Here is a 27,625-nt window from a genome sequence, read left to right as displayed (position 1 = left end):
ACAAATTACCAACAAAAGCCTTGAAGGAAATCACACCTTATGAGGCTTGGTTTGGTTCAAAGCCAAATGTGAGTTATGTGAAGATATTTGGCTGTATTTGCTGGACTTATATACCAGAAATTAGGAGAGAAAAGTTGAGTAAGAAAGCTAAATTAGGCATCTTTGTTGGCTATAGTGACTTGTCAAAAGCATATAGAGTATATCATCCTTTAACTAGAAAAATTAGCATCCACAGAGATCTAAAATTTGATGAAGATTCAGTGTGGAATTGGGAAGCCAATGAAGTTCAAGTGAAGGTGAAAAATGAGCCTAACTTGCAAAGTGAAAAGGTGGTAGAAGATAAGCTTCAAGCTAGTAGTGATGATGAAGATAAAACACCCAAAATGAAATCACTTTCTGAAATTTATAGCAGGTGTAATACAACTATATTAGAGCCTGCAACATTTGAAGAAGCATCAAGGTTTCCTACTTGGAGGGCTACAATGCAGGAGGAGATAAAGATGATTGAAAAGAATCAGACTTGGAAGCTTATAGAGAGACCTCCTAATAAGCATATAATAGGTGTTAAATGGGTGTACAGAACAAAAATGAATGCTAATGGTTCTGTAAACAAACTAAAGGCAAGGCTTGTAGTGAAAGGATATGCTCAAAAGGAAGGTGAAGACTACTTTGAAACCTTTGCTCCTGTTGCAAGGTTTGACACCATCAAACTCCTTATTGAATTAGCAGTATAAAAAGGTTGGAATCTCTACCAACTTGATGTTAAATCAGCATTCCTCAATGGTGAATTAAGTGAAGAAGTGTACATTGAACAAGCTCTTGGATTTGTAAAGAAAGGTGAAGAAAATAAAGTGTGCCTACTTAGAAAGGCCTTGTATGGCCTAAAACAAGCTCCTAGAACATAGTATAGCAAGGTGAATGCATACTTGCTGAAGCTTGGCTTTGTAAAGAGCCTAAATGAGGCTACATTATATGTGAAATTTGTTGAAGAAAATGTGCTAATTGTATCCATTTACGTGGATGATCTTCTGGTCATAGGAAGCAATGAAGAATTGATTGCTTGGTTGAAATTGGAGATGCAGAATGCCTTCGAAATGACAGACTTGGGAAAGCTCAACTTCTTTTTAGGAATTGAAGTAATTCAATCTGATGTTGGGACCTTTATTGGTCAAGAAAAATATGCAAAGGAGATACTGAAAAGGTTTGGCATGGAAAATGCAAAAGGAGTTGATAATCCTTTAGTGCTAAACCAAAAGCTGGAAAAGAATGATGGATTTCTGGAGGTTGAACTATCTATTTATAGAAGCTTGGTAGGTTGTTTGCTTTATCTAACAACAGCTAGACCAGATATAATGTATGCCACAAGTTTACTTTTCAGGTTTATGCAAAAGCCAAGCCAACAACACTTCAAAACAACCAAAAGGGTACTTAGATATGTCAAAAATACAGCTAACCTTGGAATTTTTTATAACAGAAAATTGGAGCTGAATTTATGTGGCTATGTTGATAGTGACTGGGGTGGTTCAATTGATGACTTTAAAAGCACTTCTAGTTATATATTTTCTCTTGGATCCGGTGTTATATGCTAGAACTCTAAAAAGCAAAGTGTGGTAGCTCATAGTACAGTAGAAGCTGAATACATAGCTGTTGCTTCAGCTGTAAATCAAACCACTTGGCTGAGAAAAATTTTAGATGATTTGCATGAAAAGCAAGTGGAAGCTACACCTATTTATTGTGATAACAAAGCTGCAGTAGCCATAACAAAAAATCCTGTTTTCCATGGTAAAACAAAGCATATCAAGATCAAGTATCATGCCATTAGGCAAGCAGAAGAAGAATCAGAGGTGAGGCTAATTCACTGCAGCTCAGATGAGCAATTAGCTGACATTTTGACCAAGACATTAAATACCAAAAGGTTTGTTCAAATGAGAAAGAAGTTGGGTATGATAAGCAAGTTTGTCAAGGAGGAGTGTTGAAGCTATGAAGTTGTGAACTTGGCTGCTGAAAATTCTGAATTTTTGAAGATGGTTTTGCTACAGAAAGCTGAAGATGATATGGATTATTTTCTGCAGCCTTAAAATGGTGACAAACTTCCTTAACCATTTTGTAATGTTTTTAGTTAGAATGCAACCAAACTAAATTGTATTTGTTATGTTAGGTGTACTTTGACTTAAAGTTTGGTTAGCTTGTAAGAATTTGTGTGGATAAACTTAATTTAAGTTGCTTTTGTACAGGGGTTAGGAAAGCTATCTAAATATACATATATGGCAAAGAAATGACAATGTTTTTCTTGTCACAAAAGCAAAAGAAAAGCAGACTTCCGTTCCAGCTCTCTGTTTTGTTTTTTTTTTCTGCTTTTTCATTTTTCCTGCTTTTCTTTGCTTCCAGATCTCCATTAAAAAATCAACAGAACTAAGGTCAAGGCCAATGACATCACCTGTAAAGCTATCACAAGTGACCCAATCGCAGGAGCAACGATTGCTACCCTTTTTCCAGGAGTTGGTCTTAGGATAATAATGTTCATCACAGTGACTAGAAGCTGAACTGTGAATTGAAATGGTGTTCTTGAAATGGAGTAAGGCATGACTTTGTTGAGGAGAGCAAATTGGCAAGAAGAGTTTAAAGAGGATGAAAGAGCAAACTGAAAATGCGAGAACAAGGATAGGAGGCATGGCACTAGACTCTGGCAATAAAATCCCCACTTGTTACTTACTTCTTCATATGATTTTGGGAAGATGATATGTCTATCTGTATCTTTATAGAAATAATATAAAAACTTCTTTCTTGTTCTGTCTCATTAAAAACTGGCTACAACATTGGAACTTCCATTGGGAGAACTGTGGACAAAACTGAAGAACAAACAAAGATGAAGAATAAAAATATATTTCAATTAAAGTTGAATTAAATTTCTTGGTTGCTTGTGCAAACATTTTGGCCGGCAAAAGCAAATATTGTTGAGTGATATATACCAATTCACCTTTACGGATTTTCCAATGCATGCAGTCCTCCCTCAACAATCCTTACAACCCACTTGTTCTTCCTTTTTGAGAACACACGATATCCCATCGTCACTCTTAATATCATTTCACATCCATAGCCAATCAACACTTCTTTCCAATCGAATCCAAATGAAGATTCCTCGTAATCTTCTAATTTTGAGACTGGGGGTGGTGTCTCATCATAAGTGTCACCTTTATTTGACAAGGGAAATCAAGATAATGCCAAATTCCTGCCAAATGGACTGTTTGGGAAGGTATCAAAGGGATGGTCTCGTGTTATAGGCCCGTTGAGGCTGTTTTGTGACAAATTCAGAGCTTGAAGAAAAACTAATCCTAAAAGTTTATTTGAAGAGGATCTAAGGATTTAGAGTAATCATATTTCCAACAGTCTGGATACAACCCATTAGGTTGTTTTGAGAAAAATTGAGAAGACAAAGAGCATGAAATTTTCCAATTGCTTTTGGAATCTTTTTATGAAAACAATAATTTAAGAAATCAATGGTAGTGAAGATAGTTCAGGACTACTTCTTGAATTATTGATCAGTCTTGGTCTTCACTATATAAATTTGAAGAAATATCATTCAGGACTCAAAATAGTCAAGATCTCAAGGATAAACCTAATTTATTAATGTTAATTATAAGTTAATAACTCAATTATAAGCCTTGGTCTACTAACTAGAAAACAATATTGTCTATGTTGATTTCCAATCTCACATTTTATCTAATTTGTTTTATGCAGAAAAAGAAATTTGTAACGCTTGAGATAATCTAATTTGAACAATAAACCACACGCCAAAGCAGAAGTCCAGATGTTCACAGATGTTGCAAAAGAGAAAATAGATACTTTGAAATTGATCAATATGGCCAATCAAACACGTATGAAATATTAAGATCTCTAAAATAAGCCTTCACAAACGAACAAGGCTGCTGAACTGGTAAATGAAACCTGGGAATTTTTTCTGTTGCATCAAACAAGTAGCTTTTTCTCTGACTGTAAAATAGCACAATTGATCCACTTGGACTTGCTAATTTCTTCTTCCCCTATATCTTCTCTTCAACCTTCTCTCATTCATTGGTAGCAGTTTTTCAACTATCCATATAAACCACTGAGGTTCTCTCATAAAGAACACAATATATCCTATGGAAAAGCCTAACACCAATCCACATCCGTAACCCATCAAAGCGATTTTCCAATCAAACAAGCTCAATGCATTGTCTTCTTCCTGGAAGATTGATGTTGTTGGTGATGGTGGCTCAGTTACTACATTCTTTGACAATGGCGGTCCACACAACCCAAAATTTCCAATATAGGAATCACTTGAAAATGTATTAAACTGATTTCCTTGAGGAATAGATCCCACAAGTTGGTTGTATGCAAGGCAACACGAAAAGAAATGTTAAACTTGCCAACTGACTAGGAATCTTTCCTAAAAGCTTGTTGCAGGAGAGATCTAATGATTCAACTTCCGTTAAATTTTAGAACAGAGATGGAATACTATTGGTAATATTATTGTGAGATAAGTTGAGCACTTCGAGAAACTTAAGCTTTCCAACCATATCTGGAATTTGTCCTTGAAATAGATTACTTGACAAATCCAAAGCTGTGAAAGTGATCAGAATTCTCTGGGTTTCCTGGTCAACTCCTTTCAAAGTAAAAGTCATAGAATAATATGAATCAAAACCTGAATGCAGATTACTCAATCCAACAGTACATAATGCCCTTGCATCATAGCTTTAAAGTTTTCAAAATACCTCATCGGCAAAAGACCAGTGAACTGATTATGAGACTGGTCGAGTACTAGCAACTTAGGGAATGGAAACCTTCCATTGAAATTGCCTGTAGGACCATGAAATCTATTAGATCTTAGGATAGCAACTTTCAAAAGTGGAAGAGTTCCTAACCAATGAGGAAATGTGTCAGTAATCATGCTATTTCCAACATCCAGCACTTCCAATATACTGCAATTAACCAAAGAAGGTGGCAATGGTCCCTCCAGCTGATTCCCATTAAGTTTAAGATATTCTATGCTGCCCTTTGAAGTGAATGTTGTATGGATTCTACCATGGAAATTGTTCATTCGTAGATTCAACACTGATAGCTTGTCTAAATTTCCTAAACATTGTGGAATGGTTCCACTCAGTTTGTTATTAAACAAGTCAAGATATTGAACGGAGCTCAAATTGCAAAACCATAAGGGGATCTGTCCGAAGAATTTATTATTTGAAACTGAAAAATAAACTGTGGAAGGTGGACGAAATGGAAGGGGTCCTTAGAACAAGTTGTTTTGAAGTTCAAGAAATTGCAGGCTTATCATTGATGGAGTTTGCTCAAAACTTGTCAGAAAATTGTGAGAGATTTAGGATGTACAATTTCTGCCACAATTTTGATTCCATCTGAGGAATTTGGCCAGAAATTCTGTTGTTGGAAATGTCCAAAAGCTGCAAAGTTTTGGAATTCCTTAAGAAACTTGGGAATTGAGTTAAGTCGCAAGAACAGAAACCGAACAGCATAAGCTTGAGCAAGGTAAAGTTGATACTGTTGTGGGTTAGCTTCAGTTGGCTATTATATGAAAGTTCAAATACTTCAAGATGTTTAAGTTTCGGTAACAATTCTGACTTGACTGTGCTACTTAAGTTGTTTACTGTCAAGTCAAGAACTGTAGATTGTAAACATATTGTACTTTACCCTAGCTTCGTTTCTTCTTTGTTTTACTTCTCCTCACTTCAAAGTGTCTTAGTTTTGATAAAAGATCAAATGGTGTTCCAGAGTTTAGGTTTGATTAGTTAAAACAGTTATGTTTGAACAGTGCTGATTTAGATGGCAAGTCTGGCAGCTGATTTGTTGTATAAATTCTGTGTAAAAACCTAAATCGAATCAATTTAAAAAGTGTGGAGGAATATTCAGTAACTGGCGTATTCTTTCATTCTATTGCTCTGTTTTTTTTTTCCATTTCTTGTTTGGCTACTTTTATTTCTGCTAATTCTTGGAATCTTTCATTAAATGATGTTGGAATTGCTCCTTCGAACAGACACTGTGAAAGGTCATGGCCAGTCACTGAATCACATGTGTTGACATCCCAAGAGCAGTAGTCATTATCCTCTTTCCATGACATCATTTTTGGATAAGAAAGGACATTATTATATTCACAAGAGGAGAAGTGTTTTTGAAGGAAAAAAGTTGCTTGAGCTGCAGTATTGCAGCAGAACTCTGGTGATGAGTTGCACAAGTTTGAGAATAAAAGAGGAATGGAATGAGAATAAATTATACATTATAGCTGCTAATTCCAGCTCCAAAATTATTTAGAATGGTATGATAAGACTGTGTAAAGACTCCAAGATTCCTCTACAATATCAAAACAATTGCAAGGACAGTCAAAATTATTAATTAGTCAATAAAATCATGCTTATAATTCTGCCACTCAAAGAATAAGCATTTAAATGCATCACCTTCTCAAAAGGTGGCAATTTCACTTCCACAATGTTAGATTTTTAATTAATTCAAAGGAAGATATTGTAAACCTAACAACCCATTTAGGGTTTCCTTTCCCATTGAGAATCCTAGATATCCCATCGTCACTCCTAATACCATTTCAAATCCATGTCCTATAGCTAAAATTTTCCAACCAAATCAATTTAAGGACTCTGCATAATTGACTATGGTGAGTGTCCTATCATCAATGCCATCTTTATTTGTGACACAATAATTGAACTGGTTGTCTCAATGGGGAAGAGGAAATCACTCTATTAATTGCTCAAAGTAAGATTGTTGGTTGTAATCTTTAGTAAATAATTAAAATTTATTTAAGTTCTGGCCATAGATACGCTTGGCTCATTCAATGCCTCATCAAATAACCATTTTAAAAATCTTACTAAACAGAAAATTTTCGAAATTACATAATGATTCTTTAAAAGAAAACTTACAGTGTGCAACACATTGGCTATTATTATAAAAATGTTCAATGCTGTTCACCAGTGTGAAAATATTACATTAAGTTGGCCTTATGCTAATTCCACTAAATCTTGTCTCATGTAGTGGAGATCCCATAACTAATTAGTATGAATTTTGACTAGTGAGTCAGCTATAAAACCAAGTCATACTCATCCACTAGTAAGAACCACTCCATTAAAGTCTTGGTCGTGCACTATCTAGTGGAGAATAGGTAGTGCATAACCAAGACTACCATTATTCAACAACTATTCTTTGTCTCACTCGTTGTCCAATTTGTGTAGTGGAGAACGAAGCTGAATATCACTGTATTGCCACTCAAAGTCACAGTTTTGGTTGTAATCTCTCTAGTATATAATTTAATTAGGATGAAATCTGAAATTTTGCTCGAGTGTGAATAATATGGGATTGGGATTTATCATATTGTAGCCAATCTATGTTCTCTTTCGCAACATCTGTGATCATTTGGACTTTTGCTTTGGCATATGACTTCTTGCTCAAAATAAAATATCTCAAGCACTACAAGAATTTTTCTTCGTGGAACAAATTAGATAATTTGGAAAGGGAAAATGAAAAGCACAGATTCAGAGTTTTTACTTGTTCAAACTACTCTTATTGTTGTGAGACAAAGACTTTGTGCTTGTTAAATTATTGAAGAAGACCACTACGACTACCACAATCCTCACGCTCAACTTTCTTTTTCTTTTTCAAGAAAATTTTAATCCTTTTATGATAATATTATGCTTGTATTGATTCATAACGTTCACAATTTATATTCACAGGCATCATAATCACAAAAGAAAAAGGAAATGGTCTTTTAAAAGCATAGTATTATCATTGGTCACATATATATTCACCTTATCTTTAAACTTGAGTTGTACAAAATTTCAGATTTTTGAATGATTAACTATCCAAAATTATTCGAATATACTCTAAAATGATTTCGTTATTGGAGAAGTCATGCACCCTATTCTTCACCGCATCAGCCTAATTGTGAACAAGTATGAATATATGTTGTGATCAACACACATGGACTCAGTAATTTTGCTTGTATCATTAATTATACTGATGTGTTTGAGAAGAGAAGTTAAAAATAAAAAAAAAAGACATTAAATATCATAAACTTCTGCATAACATATATCTCAATCAACCTCTGTTAGTCATAAATAAGGACATTAGTCATAACATGATTTTTTAAAAACGAAAAACTTTATACAAAAATAAAGTTATTAATTTTTAAAATCTAAAAAAAATATAATAAATTATATATTTTTTTAAATATTATTTTTAAAATGATAACCCTTATATATAATTAAGAATTTTAATCAAATTTAACTTATAAGTGACATTTTATGTTTTTAAAAATCAGCGTAAGAATTTGAAATTACATCAATGATCAAACCTTTGAGTGGGAACAAGTCTTTTGGCCTTTTAGATATATTTACTATTCTAAGTCCTAAATGATATTTCCTGGAATGTAATGTGAAGGGCAAGACTAATCAATAATTTATGAAGTAGTCTTTACTCTGGAAAAGTTATTTCCTCTTTGACAATGTAGGCTGCCCCAAATGCTAGGGGAAAATACATTAAATTTTGAAAAAGGTAGCCAAGTAATAATTTATTTTGCCAATCCAGGCAACATAACTTAATAAACAATTTGTTCAATTAATTATTACAGCCATACTTATTAAGTTCATAGACGAATTGAACCTTCTGCGTTGAATTTTTCATATACAAAAAGTTGGGCATCACTCCATCCATAATAATGAACAGGCATGCAAAAAATCCATAAAATTCAATTTATTTAATATATTATATAGATGCGACTTCTGCATAAATCTGTCAGGTTAAAGTAAAATCACCAAAATTACAAGGGCCAATCAGAGGGCTATGATTCAAGACCCTTAAAAAGAGGTGCAATCTGTTAATAGAAGCTAATTTTTACCAAGCATGTCAAAAGTATGGTTATAACAATAAGCATGAGACAACACGAAAATACTAAGTTATACATATATAATAATTAAACGCACAACCACACAGGATAACAATATTAAGAGATGAGGAACTATCATGTTTTTTTTTTTTTTAATTAAAGGTATTGAACTCTTTGTGATTTCGATTGAAGATATCTCACAAAACAATATCATTTATTCAATAATAAGGAAAATAACATTATTTTGTTAATAAAACACAAATTTGAGTCACAAATTTAAGTTATGAATTTAAGTCATACTCAAATTGAACTCTCTCTTACTCAAATTTGACTCGATTTAAAAAGCGATTTGATTCTCTTAATTGAAACTTTGCTCAAATTTGAATTAAATAAACTTAAACTAAATTGACTTCTAAGATTGAGTTGATTCGATTTGAATCTATCTCTCGTCCTAAAAGGCAAAATATATATTTAACCTAACAAAAAAGAAATTATTAAAAAAATGGGACCCAAAATTTAGAGGGCAAGCGTGGCATAATTTGAGCGTGTGTGGGTTGATGGACCCAAGGCTTTCATTTAGTGGGCCCATAATAAATGATTAAATAAAAAATAAAATAAAGGAAAGAAACATAAAAATGAGAAGCACTGTGTTCTACATCACTTTGATAATGACATCAGTAATTTATAAGAAGTTTACATATGGTTGACCAAGACTTTAAATTAGTTGCTGATGTAGTGACCCCCCATTTTTCCTTTCTATATATAATGATACATCTTCTTGTGATTTCTTCATAATTAAGCAAAGATGGGTTGTCTAACATGCTCTTATCAACTTCTTTTCCTCCAATTTTTCCTCTTTTATTTTCAAACTTGTGCAACACTCTGTTCGCATCACCAGACTGCTGCATTGCTCCAGTTCAAGCAACTATTTTCTTTCAAAAATACTTCTACCTCTTATTGTGAATATAATCATGTCATTTCTTATCCAAAAATGATGTCTTGGAAAAAGGATAATGATTGTTGCTCTTGGGATGGGGTCACATGTGATTCAATGACTGGTCATGTGATTGACCTCGACCTTAGCTGTGGTTAGCTTTATGGAAACATCCCTTCAAACACTAGCCTTTTTCTTCTTCCTCAATTGAAAACACTCAATCTAGCTTTTAATGATTTTAAACTCTCTAAAATTTCCCCTGATTTTGGTCGAATAACTAGTTTGACACATCTGAATCTCTTATTTTCAAACTTTAGTGGTCATATTCCATTTGAAATCTCACATTTGTCAAAATTGGTTACACTAGACTTGTCCTCAAACTATTTTGAGATTGACAGTTTTTCAATCAGAATTGAAAGACCAATTTTCAAAAGGCTAGTTCAGAATTTGACGGTGTTAATAAACCTTGTTCTTGATGGTGTGGACATGTCCTTCATTGTGCCTAGTTCGATGAAGAATCTCTCTTCCTCTCTAACTTATCTAAGTCTATGGTATTGTAAATTGCAAGGGAACTTTCCAGTTGATGTCTTTCGCCTACCAAATTTACAGATCCTTTGGTTAGGAGGTAACTTCAACTTGACAGGTTATCTTCCCAAAGGTAATTGGAGTACACCACTCAAGTCTTTGTATGTCTCTGACATGTGCATGTCCGAACAGTTACCAAACTCAATCAGCAATCTCTTGTACTTGAGGATATTGAGTCTTCAGAATTGCACTCTACAAGGATCAATTCCTCCAGTACTTGGAAACCTTACACAACTTACATCTTTGGACCTCTCATGTAACAATTTTAATGGTCAAATACCATCATTTCTTTCAAATCTTGCCAATCTTGAGGATTTATCACTTTCGTACAACAATTTTATTGGTAAATTTCCTGAATTTTTTTCAAACTTAACACAACTTCAGTTTTTAGCCTTGTCAAGTAATCAACTCACTGGCCCAATACCAACATTTCTTTCAAACCTTGCCAATCTTCATAGTTTATATCTTTATAACAATAGTTTCATTGGTCAATTTCCTAAATTTCTTTCCAACTTAACACAACTTCAGTCTTTAGACTTGTCGAGTAATCAACTCATTGGCCCAATTCCAGTTTGTTTTGTTAACTTATCGCAATTTTCTTATCTCTACTTGTCAAGTAATCAATTAACTGGTCCAATCCCAAGTTCGATCTTTGAACTTGTGAGTTTAACATACCTTGATCTTTCTTCAAATAGTTTAAGTGGTATTATAGAGTTTCACATGTTTTCAAAGCTCAAAAACCTTAGGTACCTTTCTCTTTCTCATAACAATTTGTCTGTGACCACTACCAGATTCAATGTCAACTCATCATTTCTTCAACTTGAATCTTTGTATTTATCCACTTGCAACATTAGTGAATTCCCAGGTTTCTTAAGAAGCCTAGATCATTTATATCAGTTAGATCTTTCTGAAAATAAAATTCGTGGTCATATACCTAACTGGATGTTGGAGATTGGAAAGGATTCTCTGTTCTGGCTAAATCTTTCCCACAACTCTCTCACAGGCACAATACAACTTCCATGGAAAAATCTCCTATATTTAGACCTTCATTCTAACATGCTCCATGGATCGCTTCCAATTCCACAACCTTACTTAAGGTTAATTTCACTGTCAAACAACAATTTGACTGGGGAGATACCAAACTTGATCTGTAGTATGAGCTTCATTAAGATTTTAGATCTATCAAATGACAGTTTAAGTGGTAACATTCCAGAATGCATGGGAAATTTTAATAGTCTTCATGTGTTAGATCTACGGAAGAATAGATTTAATGGCTCCATTCCAAGAACATTTGCAAGGGGAAACAACTATAGGACCCTTAACTTCAACAACAATGAATTGAAAGGGTCAATTCCACAATCATTGATCAACTGTTCAAGGCTCGAAGTTCTTGATCTTGGAAACAACAAGATAAATGACACATTCCCATATTGGTTGGGAAATCTTCCAGAGCTACAAGTGTTGGTTCTTCGTTCCAACAAATTGTACGGTTCTAATTGGGGTTGTTCTAAGAAGAAAAATTGCTTTCCTAAGTTGAGAATCTTTGATCTCTCAAACAACACAATTAGTGGTTCTTTGCCAGCTAGGTATTTCAAAAATCTTAATGCCATGATGGACTTTGGTGAAACTGAGAGAAGGTTGCAATACATGGGTGAGAATTATTATCAAGATTCTGTGATGGTAACTTGGAAAGGATTTGAGTATCAACTAGTGAAGATTATCACTATTTTCACTACCATTGATTTTTCAAATAACAATTTTCATGGAGAGATTCCAGAAGTAATTGGGAAGCTTCATGCTCTTCGTCTTCTCAATCTTCCTCAAAACAACCTAATAGGTTGTATCCCACCATCTATTGGGAATATGAGTGACTTGGAATCCTTAGACCTTTCTTCAAATAAGTTAGTTGGGAAAATTCCTCGGCAATTGACCAAATTGAATTTTCTTGGATTTCTCAATTTGTCAAAAAACCATCTCAGCGGACCCATACCTCGAGACAACCACTTCGATACCTTTCCAAACAATTTATATGATGGGAATTTGGCATTATGTGGATTTCCTCTGTCAAACACATGTGAAACTTATGAGAAGACACCACAACCACTCTCAAAATCAGATGATGGAGAATCTTCAAATGGTTTTGGTTGGAAAGCAGTATTGATTGGCTACAAATGTGGAATGGTATTAGGAGTTACGATGGGATATCTTGTGTTCTCAACAGGAAAGCCTCTGTGGGTTATAAGGATTGTTGAAGGAAGACAACCTGAAGAGGGGAGAAGGTTGAACAACAAACGTGGAAGAAGAAGTACTTAATTGATTCAAAAAGTTCTCATGGGTGAGTAGTAGTGCAAACTAGCTTGTTGATAATATGCAGTATTTTTTTTTCTCTTGCTTTGAATCTTGTGTATTTTTTTTCCATACAAGCTGTCAATCGCTATGTAATAAATCCTTTAATAAAATGTTGAAGGGTGGACTCTGTTGTGTGATTTCTTTTCATTATTTAAATTAGTTAATCTCTTCAAACAACATAACAATATACAATCTAATACTCTTATTTTACATTCATTAACATTTACAGTCATAGGAAACTTTACTTTAAAGTAGAAAATTAATATGAAGTCATGACTCATGAAGAACTGATGGAATTTGTATTCATAAATATTTTTGTTTACTGAGTGACATGGATATTTTCGATTAATGAAAACTCTTCTCATTGTTCTATTCAGCTCATTCTCCTTTCTCTTAGCATTCTTTCTATCAAATTAATTGTTTACATTCTGGAAACTGTATGAAATTGTTGAGGATTGTTTCAGAGTTCTCTACCTCAATCCTCACTGCATCAACTTAAGAACAATTTCTGCATTTCAGACTAATACAAGAATGTTTAATAACCACAAATTTGTCTTATCATCTATTCATTTAATTTCTTTTTCAACAGTTGCAATTAAGAACTGTCAAAACCTGAGAAACTTTGGACCAAACATCCTTCAACGACAATCTGCTCTGTCCATAACTCCACACCCTCCATTAATTTTCTGCATTTTCCACAACAAAAAACTCTGAAAAGAAGGGTTTAGTGTGTTGTGTATTGGTCGGTGAGAAAGAGATTCACCCTTAGAGATGTTTGTGTATATGAATTGCGAAGGTGATGAGATGAATTTAGGCCTCCTTTGGAAAAAGAAACATGACATTCTGATACATGCTACTCCCTCTGCATTTCAAGAAACAGGACATTCTGTTACAATTGATCAGTGAAAAATAGTACACTTGAACATACTAATTTCTTCTTCTCTTCGACCTTCTCACAGTCATTCGTTGCAACTGTTCAACCATCTGTACAAACCATTGTGGTTTTCTTGTTCACTCGGTCAACTGTTCAATTAATATCAGCATTTACAAAATCCTGTTTGCGTAATTACCAAATAAATAGGAATATTAAAAGTAAAATTTAAAATATAAATTCAAAATAAGGTTAAAAATGTTAATTTATAGTATTCTCTATCTTAAGAATTATGAGTATTGGAGCTACTGAAAGCCGTTGCAGATTGCCGCCACTGGGTTAACGCGACACTGAATTAATGCCAAAAGTAGTTGGAGAGTTTGACTTAAAAAGAAAGAAATTTATGTGAACTTTAGTTGAAAAATATTTTGAGTCTTAATCTCTGTTTGTTTTTCAGATTTGTCCTCAGTTCTACCACCGGAAGTTCCAATGCTGCAGCCATCAATGATACACAGGAGCACTCGTTGGTACCAACTCACCAATTATTGTAGAATTTCGTATCAAATTGTAGTTCCATAAAGTCAATTCACTTGGATCTCATTTGGTATGCATATGCGAATGATGAATAAACTCTTCTCTCGTATCATCCAGGTAGATGCTTTTAGTTTTACTAGACGCAATCCTTGAATGACATCCAACCCCCTTTATCTTGTTTTCAATACAAAATTTCTTGTTCGATATGGAAGGCTCCTTGGAACAGAGTTATGCTATTTGCTGGGCCCTGATGGTGGAACTGGCATTTTTGGGGGGAAGAAAGCGGCCCCCTTTTGCGGCAGAGTGGAACCCTCCATAGCAGATTTCCCAGAACATACGAATTTCTTCTCCCCTTGAATCTTCTCACGGTCATTGGTTGCAGCTAGATTAGTCTCAAAACCGAATCACAGGGCCAATTCCACAGGCACCCCATTTTGATGCCTTCCCAAATTTTTCATACGCTGAAAACTTGGGATTGCGTGGATTTCCTTTGTCAAAAGAATGCAGAAGTGATGGACCACTACAACCACCCTGAATATTAGAAGATGATGAAAAGTCTTGAAGACAGTAAATGGAGAGAGAGCCATATTTGTTTCCAAGAAAGTAGACCAAGACTTCATACAAACTAATTAAATTACACTGGATGTTCGTGCAGAAATTGTCTCAACTCATGCCCCTTGGTTCATGGAGATGACAATTACACGATAGAAAAATACTGCAAACTAACAGCCACCTAATTGAAAAGCCCTTCCTATTTCTTCACTGCATGCTTTTTCTGTTTATAATGGCCAGATTTTCCACATTATATATAATCTCCATCAGCAAAGTTTATGAAGTTTCAGCTATGGTGTTCTATAGCAAATTATTTTTTGCGTTTAACATTCAGTGTTAAATGCAGAAAATAATTTGAAGTTTAACTTATTACCTTCAAAATTTTAAGTTCATAAGTATTTGCAGTCACAGGATCTTGACCTTTGACTCAAAAAATAAATGCAAAGGAAACAAATAATGATAACCATACGCATATCAACCTTATCATATTATGGCCAATCTATGTTCTCTTTCTCAGTATCTATGATCATTTGGGCTTTTGCTTTTGCCTGCAACTTACCTGTTCAAATTGGATTATCTCACACACTACAAGAATTTTTTTCCCGTATAAAACAAAACAAACTAGATGGGATGTGAGAATGGAAATTAACATAGACAATATTGCTTTCTAGATAGTAGACCAAGACTTACAATCTTTGTTATTGTCTTATAATTAACATAGACAAAGTAGGTTTATTTTAGATATATTGACTATTCCAAGTCCTAAATGATATTTCTTGGAATGTATATGTGAAGACCAAGACTAATCAATAATTCCTGAAGTAGTCCTTACTCCAAGAAAGGTATTTACTCTTTCCATGAAAATCGTCTAGACAACAAGTTTCATGGCTGGAGAGGTGAAGAAACAAAGACGACGATGGTTTAGGGTGAAAATAGGGGTGAAGTTGTTAGTTTTTAAAATTTAGGAGAGAATTATAATAAATTATATTTTTTTAATATTATTATTAAAATGAAGATTTTACTTTTATATCTAATCGAGAATTTTAATACAATTTGACTTATGATTGGGACTTTGGATTTCTTAAAGTCAGTAGGTGGGACTTTAAGCCCTAGGAAAGGGAATGCAATTTTTCAAAATTGGAAAACTTTAGACAAGGGTGAAGTTTTAGTTTTTAAAACCTAAGAAAGAATTATAATAAATTATATATTTTTAATATTATTGTTAAAATAATAATTTTACTCTAATATCTAATTTAAAATTTAAAAAAAAATTCGACTTATTATTTGAACTTTGGGTTTTTTAAGTTGGTAGGTGCGGGTTTGAAATTACATCAAATCTTGGGCGGGAACAAGTCTTTTGGCCTTTTAGATATATTGACTATGCCAAGTACTAAATGATATTTCTTGGAATATATATGTGAATACCAAGACTAATCAATAATTCATGAAGTAGTCCTTACTCAAAGAAAGGTATTTACTCTTTCGATGAAAATCATCTAGACGATGAGTTTCATGGCTGGAGAGGTGAAGAGACAAAGACAACAATGGTTTAGGGTAGAAATAGGGGTGAAGTTGTTAGTTTTTAAAACCTATGGAAGAATTATAATAAATTATTTTTTAAATATTATTGTTAAAATAAAGATTTTACTCTTATATCTAATTGAGAATTTTAATAGAATTTAACTCATGATTGGGACTTTGGGTTTCTTAAAATTGGTAGGTGGGAGTTTGGAATTACATCAAACCTTGGGTGGGAACAAGTCTTTTGGCCTTTTAGATATATTGACTATTCCAAGTCCTCGATATTTTTTGGAATGTATATGTGAAGACCAAGACTAATCAAATGAATAATTCATGAAATAGTCCCTACTCTAAAACGTTATCTACTCTTTTCATGGAAAAAAGGTTGGAAAGTCGTTTGTATAATGATTTAGCTTTAGCATCACTATAGTGTAGTCTGGCTAAGTGAATTTTTTCCTTTACCTTTTTAATAAAATGGGGTATCAAATTATGAATTTTTTTTTAATTTACGATACTAACCTTTCTATAATTCTGATTGAAAGTACCTTACAAACACAATTAATATTATTCGTTTTATTTTGTTTTGAAAGTAAGACAATTAGTTTGATACCTTCTATAAAAAATAGTGAAAGTTTAATCTCTTGAATGAGAAAATCTAAAAGTTTGATACTTTTAATAGAAAAACTTGAAAGTTTAATTATTTTAATAATAAAAAAAAGATAATTTGATACCTTTAACTATTGTTTTCCCATTTATATTCACATAATATAGCAGAATGCAGTAGTGTGGCCATATTATAGTATTATATATAGGTTCAATATATATTTGAACAAGAGAAATTGAGATTAAGCAATACATGAGTTTACATTTTCTTATCAAGTTCACAAGAATGATGATTTCATAGACAATTTGCCTGAAATCACAAATTCAATCAAATAAGAAGAAAAATGTGATATAAACAGAAAATTTTCGAAAATACATAATGATTCTTTGAACAAACAAAAAAAAAAGTAACAACGTGCAACACATTGGCTATTATTATTAGCATTTATTTTTCCTTTCCCCGCATGACTTGCTTTCAATATATAAAAATGTTCAATCCTCTTAACCACTGTGAAAATATTACATTAAGTTGGCCTTATGCTAATTCTACTAAATCTTATCTCATGTAAAGGAGATGCCATAACTTAATTGCATGAATTTTGACTAGTGACTCACTTATAAAACCAAGTCTTAGTCATCCACTAGGAAGAACCACTCCATTAAAGTCTTGGTCATGCACTAGCTAGTGGAGAATAGGTAGTGCATATCCAAGACTACTGTTATTCAACTACTATTCTCCTTTGTCTCACTCGTCAAATTTGTGAAGTAAAGAATGAAGCTGATCTGAAATTTCACTCGAGTGTGAATGATATGGGGTTGGGATTTATCATATTGTAGGCAATCTAAGTTCTCTTTCGCAACATCTGTGATCATTTGGACCGTTTGGCATAAATTGTAAAGGGAAAATGAAAAGCACCGATTCACAGTTTATGTTAAACTCACTACTTGTGCAAACTACTCCGCTTGTTGTGAAAGCAAGACTGTGTGCTTCTTAAATTATTGAAGAAGACCGCTACGACTACCCCAATCCTCACGCTCAACTTTCTCTTTCTTTTTCAAGAAAATTTTAACCCTTTTATGACAATATTATGGTTGTATTGATTCATAACGTTCACAATTTATATTCACAGGCATCATAATCACAAAAGAAAAAGGAAATGGAATTTTTAAAAGCATAGTATTATCATTGGTCACATATGTATTCACCTTATCTTTAAACTTGAGTTGTACAAAGTTTCAGATTTTTGAATTATTAACTATCCAAAATTTTTCGAATATAATCTAAAATGATTTCATTATGGGAAAAGTCATGTACCCTATTCTTCACCGCATCAGCCTAATTGTGAACAAGGATGAATATATATTGTGATCAACACAAATGGACTCAGTAATTTTGCTTGTATCATTAATTATACTGATGCGTTTGAGAAGAGAAAAGTTAAAAAAAAAAAAAAAAGACATTAAACATCATTAACTTTTGCATAAGATATATCTCAATTAGTCTCCCTTAGTTTGGTCAATATGGGGATTCCATATCTAATTTCTTTGGCACCACTTCGAAAATGACATTGGTCATAATCAAGGAAATTAGTCATAATGTAACTTTTGAAAACTAAAAAACTACATATAAGAGTAAAGTTATTAGTTTTTAAAATTTGAAAGAGATATAATAAATTATATATTTTTAATACTATTATTAAAATAACGATTTTATCTTTAAATCTAAGTAAACATTTTAACCGAATATGACTTACAAGTAAGATTTTGGATTTTTAAAAATTGATAGATAAAATTTTAAAATTACATCAATGATCAAACCTTGGGCGGCGGGAACAACTCTTTTGGGCTTTTAGATATATTTACCATTCCAAGTCCTAAATGATATTTCCTGGAATGTATATGTGAAGACCAAGACTAATTAATAATTCATGAAGTAGTCCCTACTCTGAAAAAGTAATTTACTGTTTCCAAGAAAATAATGTTGGAAAGTAGTTTGTATAATGATTTAGCTTTAGCATCAATATGGTCTAGTCATGCTAAGTTATGCTTTTCTTTAATGTTTTAATAAAACAGGATAACAACACCGAGAGTTATCGAAATATCACTTTTTTGGTTGGTTGAAAATACTGATCTTTTTGTAATTTTGATTAAAGATATCTTACAAACATAATTAGAATTATTTGTTTTATTTTGTTTTGAAAGTAAGATGATTAGTTTGGTACCTTCAATAAAAAAAATAGTAAAATTAATCATTTCAATAGAAAAATTTCAAAGTGTAGTATCTTCAATAGAAAAACTTGAAAGATCCACTGTTTTAATATTAAAAAAAGACAGTTCGATACTTTCAAATATTGTTATCCCATTTATATTCATATAATATAGTGGTATGCAGAGTATTATATATAGGTTCAATATATATTTGAACAAGAGAAAGTGAGATTAAGCAAAACATGAGTTTACATTTTTCTTACCAAGTTCACAAGAATGATGATTTTCGTAGACAATATGCCTGAAATCACAAGTTCAACAAAATAAGAAGAAAAATGTGATGTAAACTAAACCACATATTAGACATAAATTGCATGTGATCGAACGAGATGGAGACATATAATTGTTTTCTTGTCGGTAGACCAAGACCTTGTGCTGATTAAATTATTGGAGTCCTCAAATTGCATGTGATCGAACGAGATGGAGACATATAATTGTTTTCTTGTCGGTAGACCAAGACCTTGTGCTGATTAAATTATTGGAGTCCTCTACCCCGATCTTCAAGATTGTTTATATCATCTATCAATTTATTTTGTCTTTCAAAAGTTGTAATCAATTGGACTTTTGCTTCCACTCATTACATAATTGTATGTGAACGCAGGACTTTCATTATTGGAGAAGTCATGCACCCCGTTCTACACGGCATCAACTTAATTGTGAACAAAACAACATGGACTTGGTAATTTTGTTTATTTGACCAAGTACACTGATGTGTTTGAGAAGAGAAAACTTAAAACAAACACATTAAACATCATTAACTTCTGCATAAGATATATCTCAGTTTTTTATTAGTGATTAAAAAAACAATTTAATTAGATTGACAACATAAAAAAATTCTTATATATTATTAAGATAAAATTATTTTAGAAAATACAGATATCAAATATTTAATTTCAAAGAAAAAGAAGTTAGTGATAAACTTATATCATTTAATTCCAAAAAATCTTAATCGCCATTTCACACCTTTTCTCACTCAAGGCAATTTTGGACCGCAAAATAATTTATCAGGTGGGGTCTGCTCTCATTCCTTTTTTTGAATAAATTGGCACTTAAATTGTGGAAGCTACATGATGGCTGATGCTTATGCTGTTTAAAAATGACATCAATAATCTATAAGAAGTTCACATATGGTTGACCAAGACTTTAAATTAGTTTATGATGTAGTGACCCTCCATTTTTCCTTTCTATATATAATGATACATCTTCTTGTGATTTCATCATAATTAAGCAAAGATGGGTTGTCTAACATGCTCTTATCAACTTCTCTTCCTCCAATTTTTCCTCTTTTATTCTCAAACTTGTGCAACACTATGTTCTCATCACCAGAGTGTTGCATTGCTCCAATTCAAACGACTTTTTTCCTTCAAAAACACTTCTACCTCCTTTCCCTATTGTGAACATAATCATGTCATTTCTTATCCAAAAATGATGTCTTGGAAAGAGGATAATGATTGTTGTTCTTGGGATGGGGTCACATGTGATTCAGTGACGGGTCATGTGATTGGACTTGACCTTAGCTGTAGTTGGCTTTATGGAAATATCCCTTCAAACACTAGCCTCTTTCTTCTTTCTCAATTGAAAAGACTCAACCTAGCTTTTAATGATTTTAAACTCTCTAAAATTTTCCCTGATTTTGGTCGAATATCTAGTTTGACACACCTTAACCTTTCCACCTCAAACTTTAGTGGTCATATTCCATTTGAAATCTCACATTTGTCTAAATTGGTTACACTAGACATCTCAAACTACATTGCGATTGATAGTTTTCCTGTGAGAATTGAAAGACCAGTTTTTGAAAGGCTAGTTCATAATTTGACGGTGTTAATAGACCTTGTTCTTGATGGTGTGGACATGTCCTCCATCGTGCCTAGTTCGATGAAGAATCTATCTTCCTCTCTAACTTATCTAAGTCTCTCGGATTGTAAATTGCAAGGGAACTTCCTGACTCATGTCTTTCATCTACCAAATTTGCAAGTGCTTTGCTTAGGAGGTAACTTCAACTTGACAGGTAATTTTCCCAAAGTTAATTGGAGTACGCCACTCAAGATTTTGGATGTCTCTGACATAAGCATGTCGGAACAACTACCAAACTCAATCGGCAATCTCTTGCATTTAAGGGAATTGTATCTTCAGAACTGCACTCTACAAGGATCAATTCCCCCAGTACTTGAAAATCTTACACAACTTACATATTTGAGTCTTGAGAATAACAAATTCAATGGTCAAATACCATCATTTCTTTCAAATCTTGCCAATCTTTACTATTTATCTCTTTCGAACAATAATTTTAGTGGTCAATTTCCTGAATTTTTTTTCAATTTAACACAACTTTTTTATTTAGACTTGTCAAGTAACCAACTCACTGGTCTAATTCCAGTTTGTTTTGTCAACTCGTCACAACTTTCTTATCTATACTTGTCAAGTAATCAGTTAACTGGTCCAATACCATCATTTCTTTCAAATCTTACCAATCTTTACTATTTATCTCTTCCGAGAAATAATTTTATTGGTCAATTTCCTGAATTTTTTTTCTTCTTAGCACACCTTTCTTACTTAGACTTGTCAAGTAACCAACTCACTGGCCCAATTCCAGTTTGTTTTGTCAACTCATCGCAGCTTTCTCATCTCTACTTGTCATGTAATCAGTTAACTGGTCCAATACCATCATTTCTTTCAAACCTTGCCAATCTTCATGATTTATCTCTCTGGAACAATAATTTTATTGGCCAATTTCCTGATTTGTTTCTCAACTTAACACAACTTTATTATTTAGACTTGTCAAATAACCAACTGACCGGCCCAATTCCAAGTTCAATCTTTGAATTTGTGAGTCTAACTACCCTTGCTCTTTCTTCAAATAGTTTAAGTGGTATTATAGAGTTTCACATGTTTTCAAAGCTCAAAGACCTTAGGTACCTTTCTCTTTCTCATAACAATTTGTCTGTGACCACTACTGAATTCAATGTCAACTCATCATTTCCTCAGCTTGAATCTTTGTATTTATCTGCCTGCAACATTAGTGAATTCCCAGGTTTCTTAAGAAGCCTAGATCACTTAGATCATCTAGATCTTTCTGAAAATAAAATCCATGGTCATATACCAAACTGGATGTTGGAGATTGGAAAGGATACTCTGTCCTGGCTAAATCTTTCCCACAACTCTCTCACGGGCACAATACAACTTCCATGGAAAAATTTGGAATATCTGGACCTTCATTCTAACACGCTGCAGGGATTGCTTCCAATTCCACAGCCCTACATGAGATTAATTTCACTGTCAAACAACAATTTCACTGGGGAGATACCAGACTTGATCTGTAATATGAGCTTCATTGAGATTTTAGATCTATCAAATAATAGTTTAAGTGGTAATATTCCAGAATGCATGGGAAATTTTAGTAGCCTTCATGTGTTGGATCTGCGGAAGAATAGATTTAATGGTTCCATTCCAAGAACATTTGCAAAGGGAAACAACTATAGGACCCTTAACTTCAACAACAATGAATTGAAAGGGTCAATTCCACGATCATTGATCAACTGTTCAAGGCTCGAAGTTCTTGATCTTGGAAACAACAAGATAAATGACACGTTCCCATATTGGTTGGGAAATCTTCCAGAGCTACAAGTGTTGGTTCTTCGTTCCAACAAAATATACGGTTCTAATTGGGGTTGTTCTAAGACCAAAAATTGTTTTTCTAAGTTGAGAATCTTTGATCTCTCAAACAACATGATTAGTGGTTTTTTGCCAGCCAAGTATTTCAAAAATCTTAATGCCATGATGGACTTTGGTGACGCTGAGAGGAGGTTGCAATACATGGGTGAAGATTATTATCAAGATTCTGTAATGGTAACTTGGAAAGGATTTGAGTATCAATTAGTGAAAATTATCACTATTTTCACTACCATTGATTTCTCAAATAACAATTTTCATGGAGAGATTCCAAAAGTAATTGGGAAGCTTCATGCTCTTCGTCTTCTCAATCTTTCTCAAAACAACCTAACAGGTTGTATTCCACCATCTATTGGAAATATGAGCGATCTGGAATCTTTAGACCTCTCTTCAAATAAGCTAGTTGGGAAAATTCCTTGGCAGTTAATCAAATTGAATTTTCTTGGATTTCTCAATTTGTCAGAAAACCATCTCAGCGGACTTGTACCTCGAGACAACCACTTTGATACCTTCCCAAACAATTCATATGATGGGAATTTGGCATTGTGTGGATTTCCTTTGTCAAACACATGTGAAACTTATGATGAGACACCACGACCACTCTCAAAATCAGATGATGGAGAATCTTCAAATAGTTTTGGTTGGAAAGCAGTATTGATTGGCTACGGATGTGGAATGGTATTAGGAGTTATGTTGGGATATCTTGTGTTCTCAACAGGAAAGCCTCAATGGGTTATTAGGATTGTTGAAGGAAGACAACGTAGAAAGGGGAGAAGGCTGAACAACAAAGGTGGAAGAGGAAGCAGTTAGTTGATTCAAGAAGTTCCCATGGGTGAATATTAGTGCAAACTAGCTTGTCGATAATATGCAGTATTTTTTTTCTTGCTTTGAATCTTGTGTTTTTTTCTTTTAGTGCAAGCCATTAATCGCTATGTAGTAAATCCTTTAATAAAAGGTCGAAGTATGGATTCTATTGTGTCATTCCCTTTCATTATTTAAATTAGTTAATCTCATCAAACAACATAACAATATATATAATCTAAACCACTTATTTCACATTCATTAACATTTACAGTCACAGGAAAGTTTACTTTAAATTAGAAATTTAATATGAAGTCATGACTCATGAAGAACTGATAGAATTTGCATTCATAAATATTTGTATACACCAGAAAATGCTTGGTTAAAGCATATGTTGTGTTCAGTTTGGCATAAAGAACTCACTGCTGAACTTATCTTTGTCTAAGAAAATATACCTACAATCACAAATTCAACAAAATAAAAAAATCGTGTGATATATTCATAAACACATATTAGAGATGAATGATTAAAAACTAGAGTTAAATTCTATGTGAATGAACAAAATACTATTTCCAGAAACAATTGAAGCACTTTTATTTTCCGCTTTGATGGAAATTTGGATTTACCATGAAAGCTTGCTAATAACAGACTGCTGAAACATAATATATAGACCATGCTGATTCAATCGGTTGTACTCCTTGCTCTTGTCAAGCACCTGTCTCTGAAAAGAAAAGAAGCTTGAAAGATTAATGCAGTTTATTTTCAGATTCTCACAGAAGAATATATATATATGGATGCTGTAAAAATCCAAGCACTAACCTTGTTAAGAGCAGCACTTAATGTCATTAATTTCTTAATATTGGATTAGTTCTTTTCACTTTTGTTATGATTCTAAGTCTCACTCTTTCAACTGTTATTACAAACCATAGAGGTCTTCCTGTAGTGATTACAATATATGTTAGATCTAGTGATTCAAATTCAAGAAAGGTGTTTTAGATGAAGAATTGAGAGTTTCACCACCAGAACAGACATTTCAGACATCGAAGCAAGTCAAAACGAGGTTGTTCCACCTGTTGTTCATTGGTCCTTTCAAAAGTGTTTTGGCCATTTGTGAATTTATTACTTAGTTGGGAGAGTTAAGTTATACAATATATTCACGAAGGCTATCAATCCTTTGCATTCTTTTTGTAATTAAACATCAATATAGTGAAATTTCTCTATCCTCTACCTGTGTTTGACTAGACTAACAAGCAAGTAGAGTTCTAACCATTCCAATTACTCAAGTGTATACGGAAAGGTCCAAACAATATGCACATTGAACTTTTGATCTGTTAACTTTTGACAGTTATACTATATTTTTAGCTCTTGCAGTAAGGAGTAGAGGAGTGATTGATTATATCAATAGTGTCTTGGTCTATTGAGTACAAGACATTGTGCCTACTTTCCAGTGCTCACATTTATTCTTGTAAAATGATATAAAGATTGTTTCATATGAAGGAAAAATATCAGTTTAAAATGCATTATTCTATTTCTTTCTCTTGGGTTTCAGTAAGTCATCATAGGAAAAGAAAAAACAAAGGATATTCATAGTTGGAACTCACTTTCTTGGTTCCTTATCTAGTAAACTAGAATATATATATGATATTTGATACAATTTCTGTGCGAACACTAAGATGAATTTTTAGTAAATAACCATTTTCAGTGGCCATTTTTAGTAAATAACTATTCATAAGATGAATTTCTGTTTGTGAATATGAATTGTGAAGGTGAGAAGATTAATATAGGCTTCCTCTGGAAAAAGAAAATTAAAGCTCACAATAGTATTAATTTGATACATGCTACTTTCTCTGCATTTAAAGAAACAGGGCATTCTGTTTTACAATTGATCATCTTAAACATACTAATTTCTTCTTCCCTTGAATCTTCTCTTCAACCTTCTCACAGTCATTGGTTGGTGTTGTTCAACCATTTGTACAAACCATTGTGGTTTTCTTGTTGTGAATACAATTTATCCCATGGAAACGCCTAGCACCAATCTGCATTCATAACCCATCAAAGCGATTTTCCAATGAAACAACCTCAATACATTGTCTTCTGTTATTGGTGATTTTAACCCATCATTACCACGGCTCTTTGATAATGGCAGACCACACAACCCAGGGTTTCCAATGAAGGAGTCATTTGAAAATGTTTTAAATTGATTTCCTTGAAGTATTGATCTCACAAATAGGTTGTAAAAAAGGTTCAATACTGAAAAAAATGATAGATTCGTTAATTGATTAGATATTTCTCCTAAGAGCCAGTTGAAAGAGAGGTCTAATGACTGAAGTTGTGTTAAATTTTCTAGTGATGATGGGATATGATCAATCGGGTTATTGTGAGAAACATTGAGGACTATGAGTGAATCAAGCTTTCCAATGGCTTTTCAAATCGGTCCTTGAAATTTATTGCTTGACAAATCCAAACCTGTGAAAGTGATTGGAATTCTGTCCATGTCCAGGTAAACTCCTTTCAATGTAAAAAACATAGAATAATATAAGTCAAAACCCGACACCAAATAACTGAATCCAACATTATGTTTATCCCCTTGGATCATAGCTTTAAAATTTTCAAGATATCTTGTTGGCAGATTTCCAGTGAACTGATTGTAAGAGAGGTCAAGGATTTGCAACTCAGAGAAGGCAGAACTTGCATCAGGATCACCAATGGGACCATAAAATCTATTACATCCCAAAGCAACTACTTGCAAATATGGAAGACTTCCTATCCATTCAGGGAATTTGTCATCAATCATGTTATTTCCGACATCAAACACTTCCAACCTCAAGAATTAGCCAAAGGGGGCAATGGTACCTCCAACTTATTACCATTAAGGTTAATATATCTGATGTAGCCTATTGAATTGAATATTTGAGGGTTACTACCACTGAAGTTATTCATTCCCAAATTCAAGACCCATAGCTCACCTAAATTTCCTAAGCATTGGGTGATTGGTCCACTCAAGCTATTATTAAACAGGTCCAGATATGTAATAGATGTTGAGTTGCTAAACCATGAAGGGATCAGTCCAAAGAGTTTATTTTTTGCGGCTGAAAGAAAAATCATGGAAGGAGTTACAAATGGGAGTGGCCCTTGAGGCAAGTTTGCTCGAAGGTCAAGAAATTGTAGGCTTATCATGGATGGATTTTGCTCAAAACTTGTAAAGGAATTGTGAGAGAGATTTAGGAAGAACAATTCCCTCCACAATTCTGTTTCATATCGGGTAATTTGTACTGAAATTCTATTGCTAGAAACATCTAAATATTGCAGGTTTCTTGAATTCTTTAAGAAAGAAGAGAATTCAGTTTAGCTGCAATAAGAGAAACTGAAAAACAAAAGGTTGGGCATGGTGAAGCTGAGAGTATTGTGGCCTAATTCTAGTAGGCTATTATAGGAAAGTACAATTATTTAGAGTTTTGCAAGTTTCTGAAACATTTCTGACATCAGAATGCCTCTCAAGTTGTTTATTGAAAGGTCAAGAAAAGATAGGTTCAAAAGTTCAAACATGGTGTTTGGAACCGGATCATGAATCTTATTACCCGCCAAAGAAACATATTGCAGTATAATTGTAAAAAGTTAACACATCAAATGTTTAATGTACATGTTGTTTGGACCTTCCCGAATATAATTAGCAATGGTTAGGATTCTATCTGCTTGTTAGTCTAATGAAATAGAGTGGATGCAATCAATGGATTGGAGTGATCTGTTGCAGTGTAATTACAACCTGATGGGGAAATGCGATCTACGAGTACATGTGTAAAACATCTGTCATCTAGGATTTGTGTATATAGAAAGTCATATTAAAGTGTATGCAAAGAGAGGGAATGACACAAAAATAGAGTGAGCTAAGATTAAGAGCTCACACAGAGAGAAAACAAAATATTTTCTTGTCTCATTATCTTTTTCATTCATAGTGAAATTTTTCCATTGTCCATCTATCGTTTTTCTTGTATTAAGTTTTCCTCATAAATACTCCTGTATTTGAAAAATTTGTAATTGATTATCTATACATATAAATAAT

General features: G+C 33.2%; 2 protein-coding genes and 1 long non-coding RNA gene across 3 annotated transcripts; 2 read left to right on the top strand and 1 right to left on the bottom strand.

Moving 5' to 3' along the window:
- Positions 1–12,041: 12,041 nt before the first annotated feature.
- On the top strand, positions 12,042–14,163 carry LOC123217988 (receptor-like protein 33). Its single transcript, XM_044639128.1, has 2 exons — positions 12,042–12,732; positions 14,075–14,163. Exon 1 carries the CDS (start codon positions 12,045–12,047, stop codon positions 12,708–12,710), a length of 666 nt encoding a protein of 221 aa, XP_044495063.1. The 5' UTR covers positions 12,042–12,044; the 3' UTR covers positions 12,711–12,732; positions 14,075–14,163.
- Positions 13,024–14,206, bottom strand: LOC123217992. Its single transcript, XR_006502609.1, has 2 exons — positions 14,157–14,206; positions 13,024–13,800 (listed from the first exon to the last, which is right to left on the bottom strand). It is a non-coding gene; the product is annotated as an uncharacterized LOC123217992 (long non-coding RNA).
- Positions 14,207–20,523: 6,317 nt separating this feature from the next.
- Positions 20,524–23,574, top strand: LOC123197498 (receptor-like protein Cf-9 homolog). The gene has a single exon (XM_044611847.1). It carries the CDS (start codon positions 20,524–20,526, stop codon positions 23,572–23,574), a length of 3,051 nt encoding a protein of 1,016 aa, XP_044467782.1.
- Positions 23,575–27,625: the final 4,051 nt, after the last annotated feature.

Source organism: Mangifera indica, chromosome 1 (assembly GCF_011075055.1).
Source record: "Mangifera indica cultivar Alphonso chromosome 1, CATAS_Mindica_2.1, whole genome shotgun sequence".
NCBI lineage: Eukaryota > Viridiplantae > Streptophyta > Magnoliopsida > Sapindales > Anacardiaceae > Mangifera > Mangifera indica.
The sequence above is the reverse complement of the archived record's forward strand: the minus strand, read 5'-3'. Positions and strand labels throughout refer to the sequence as shown.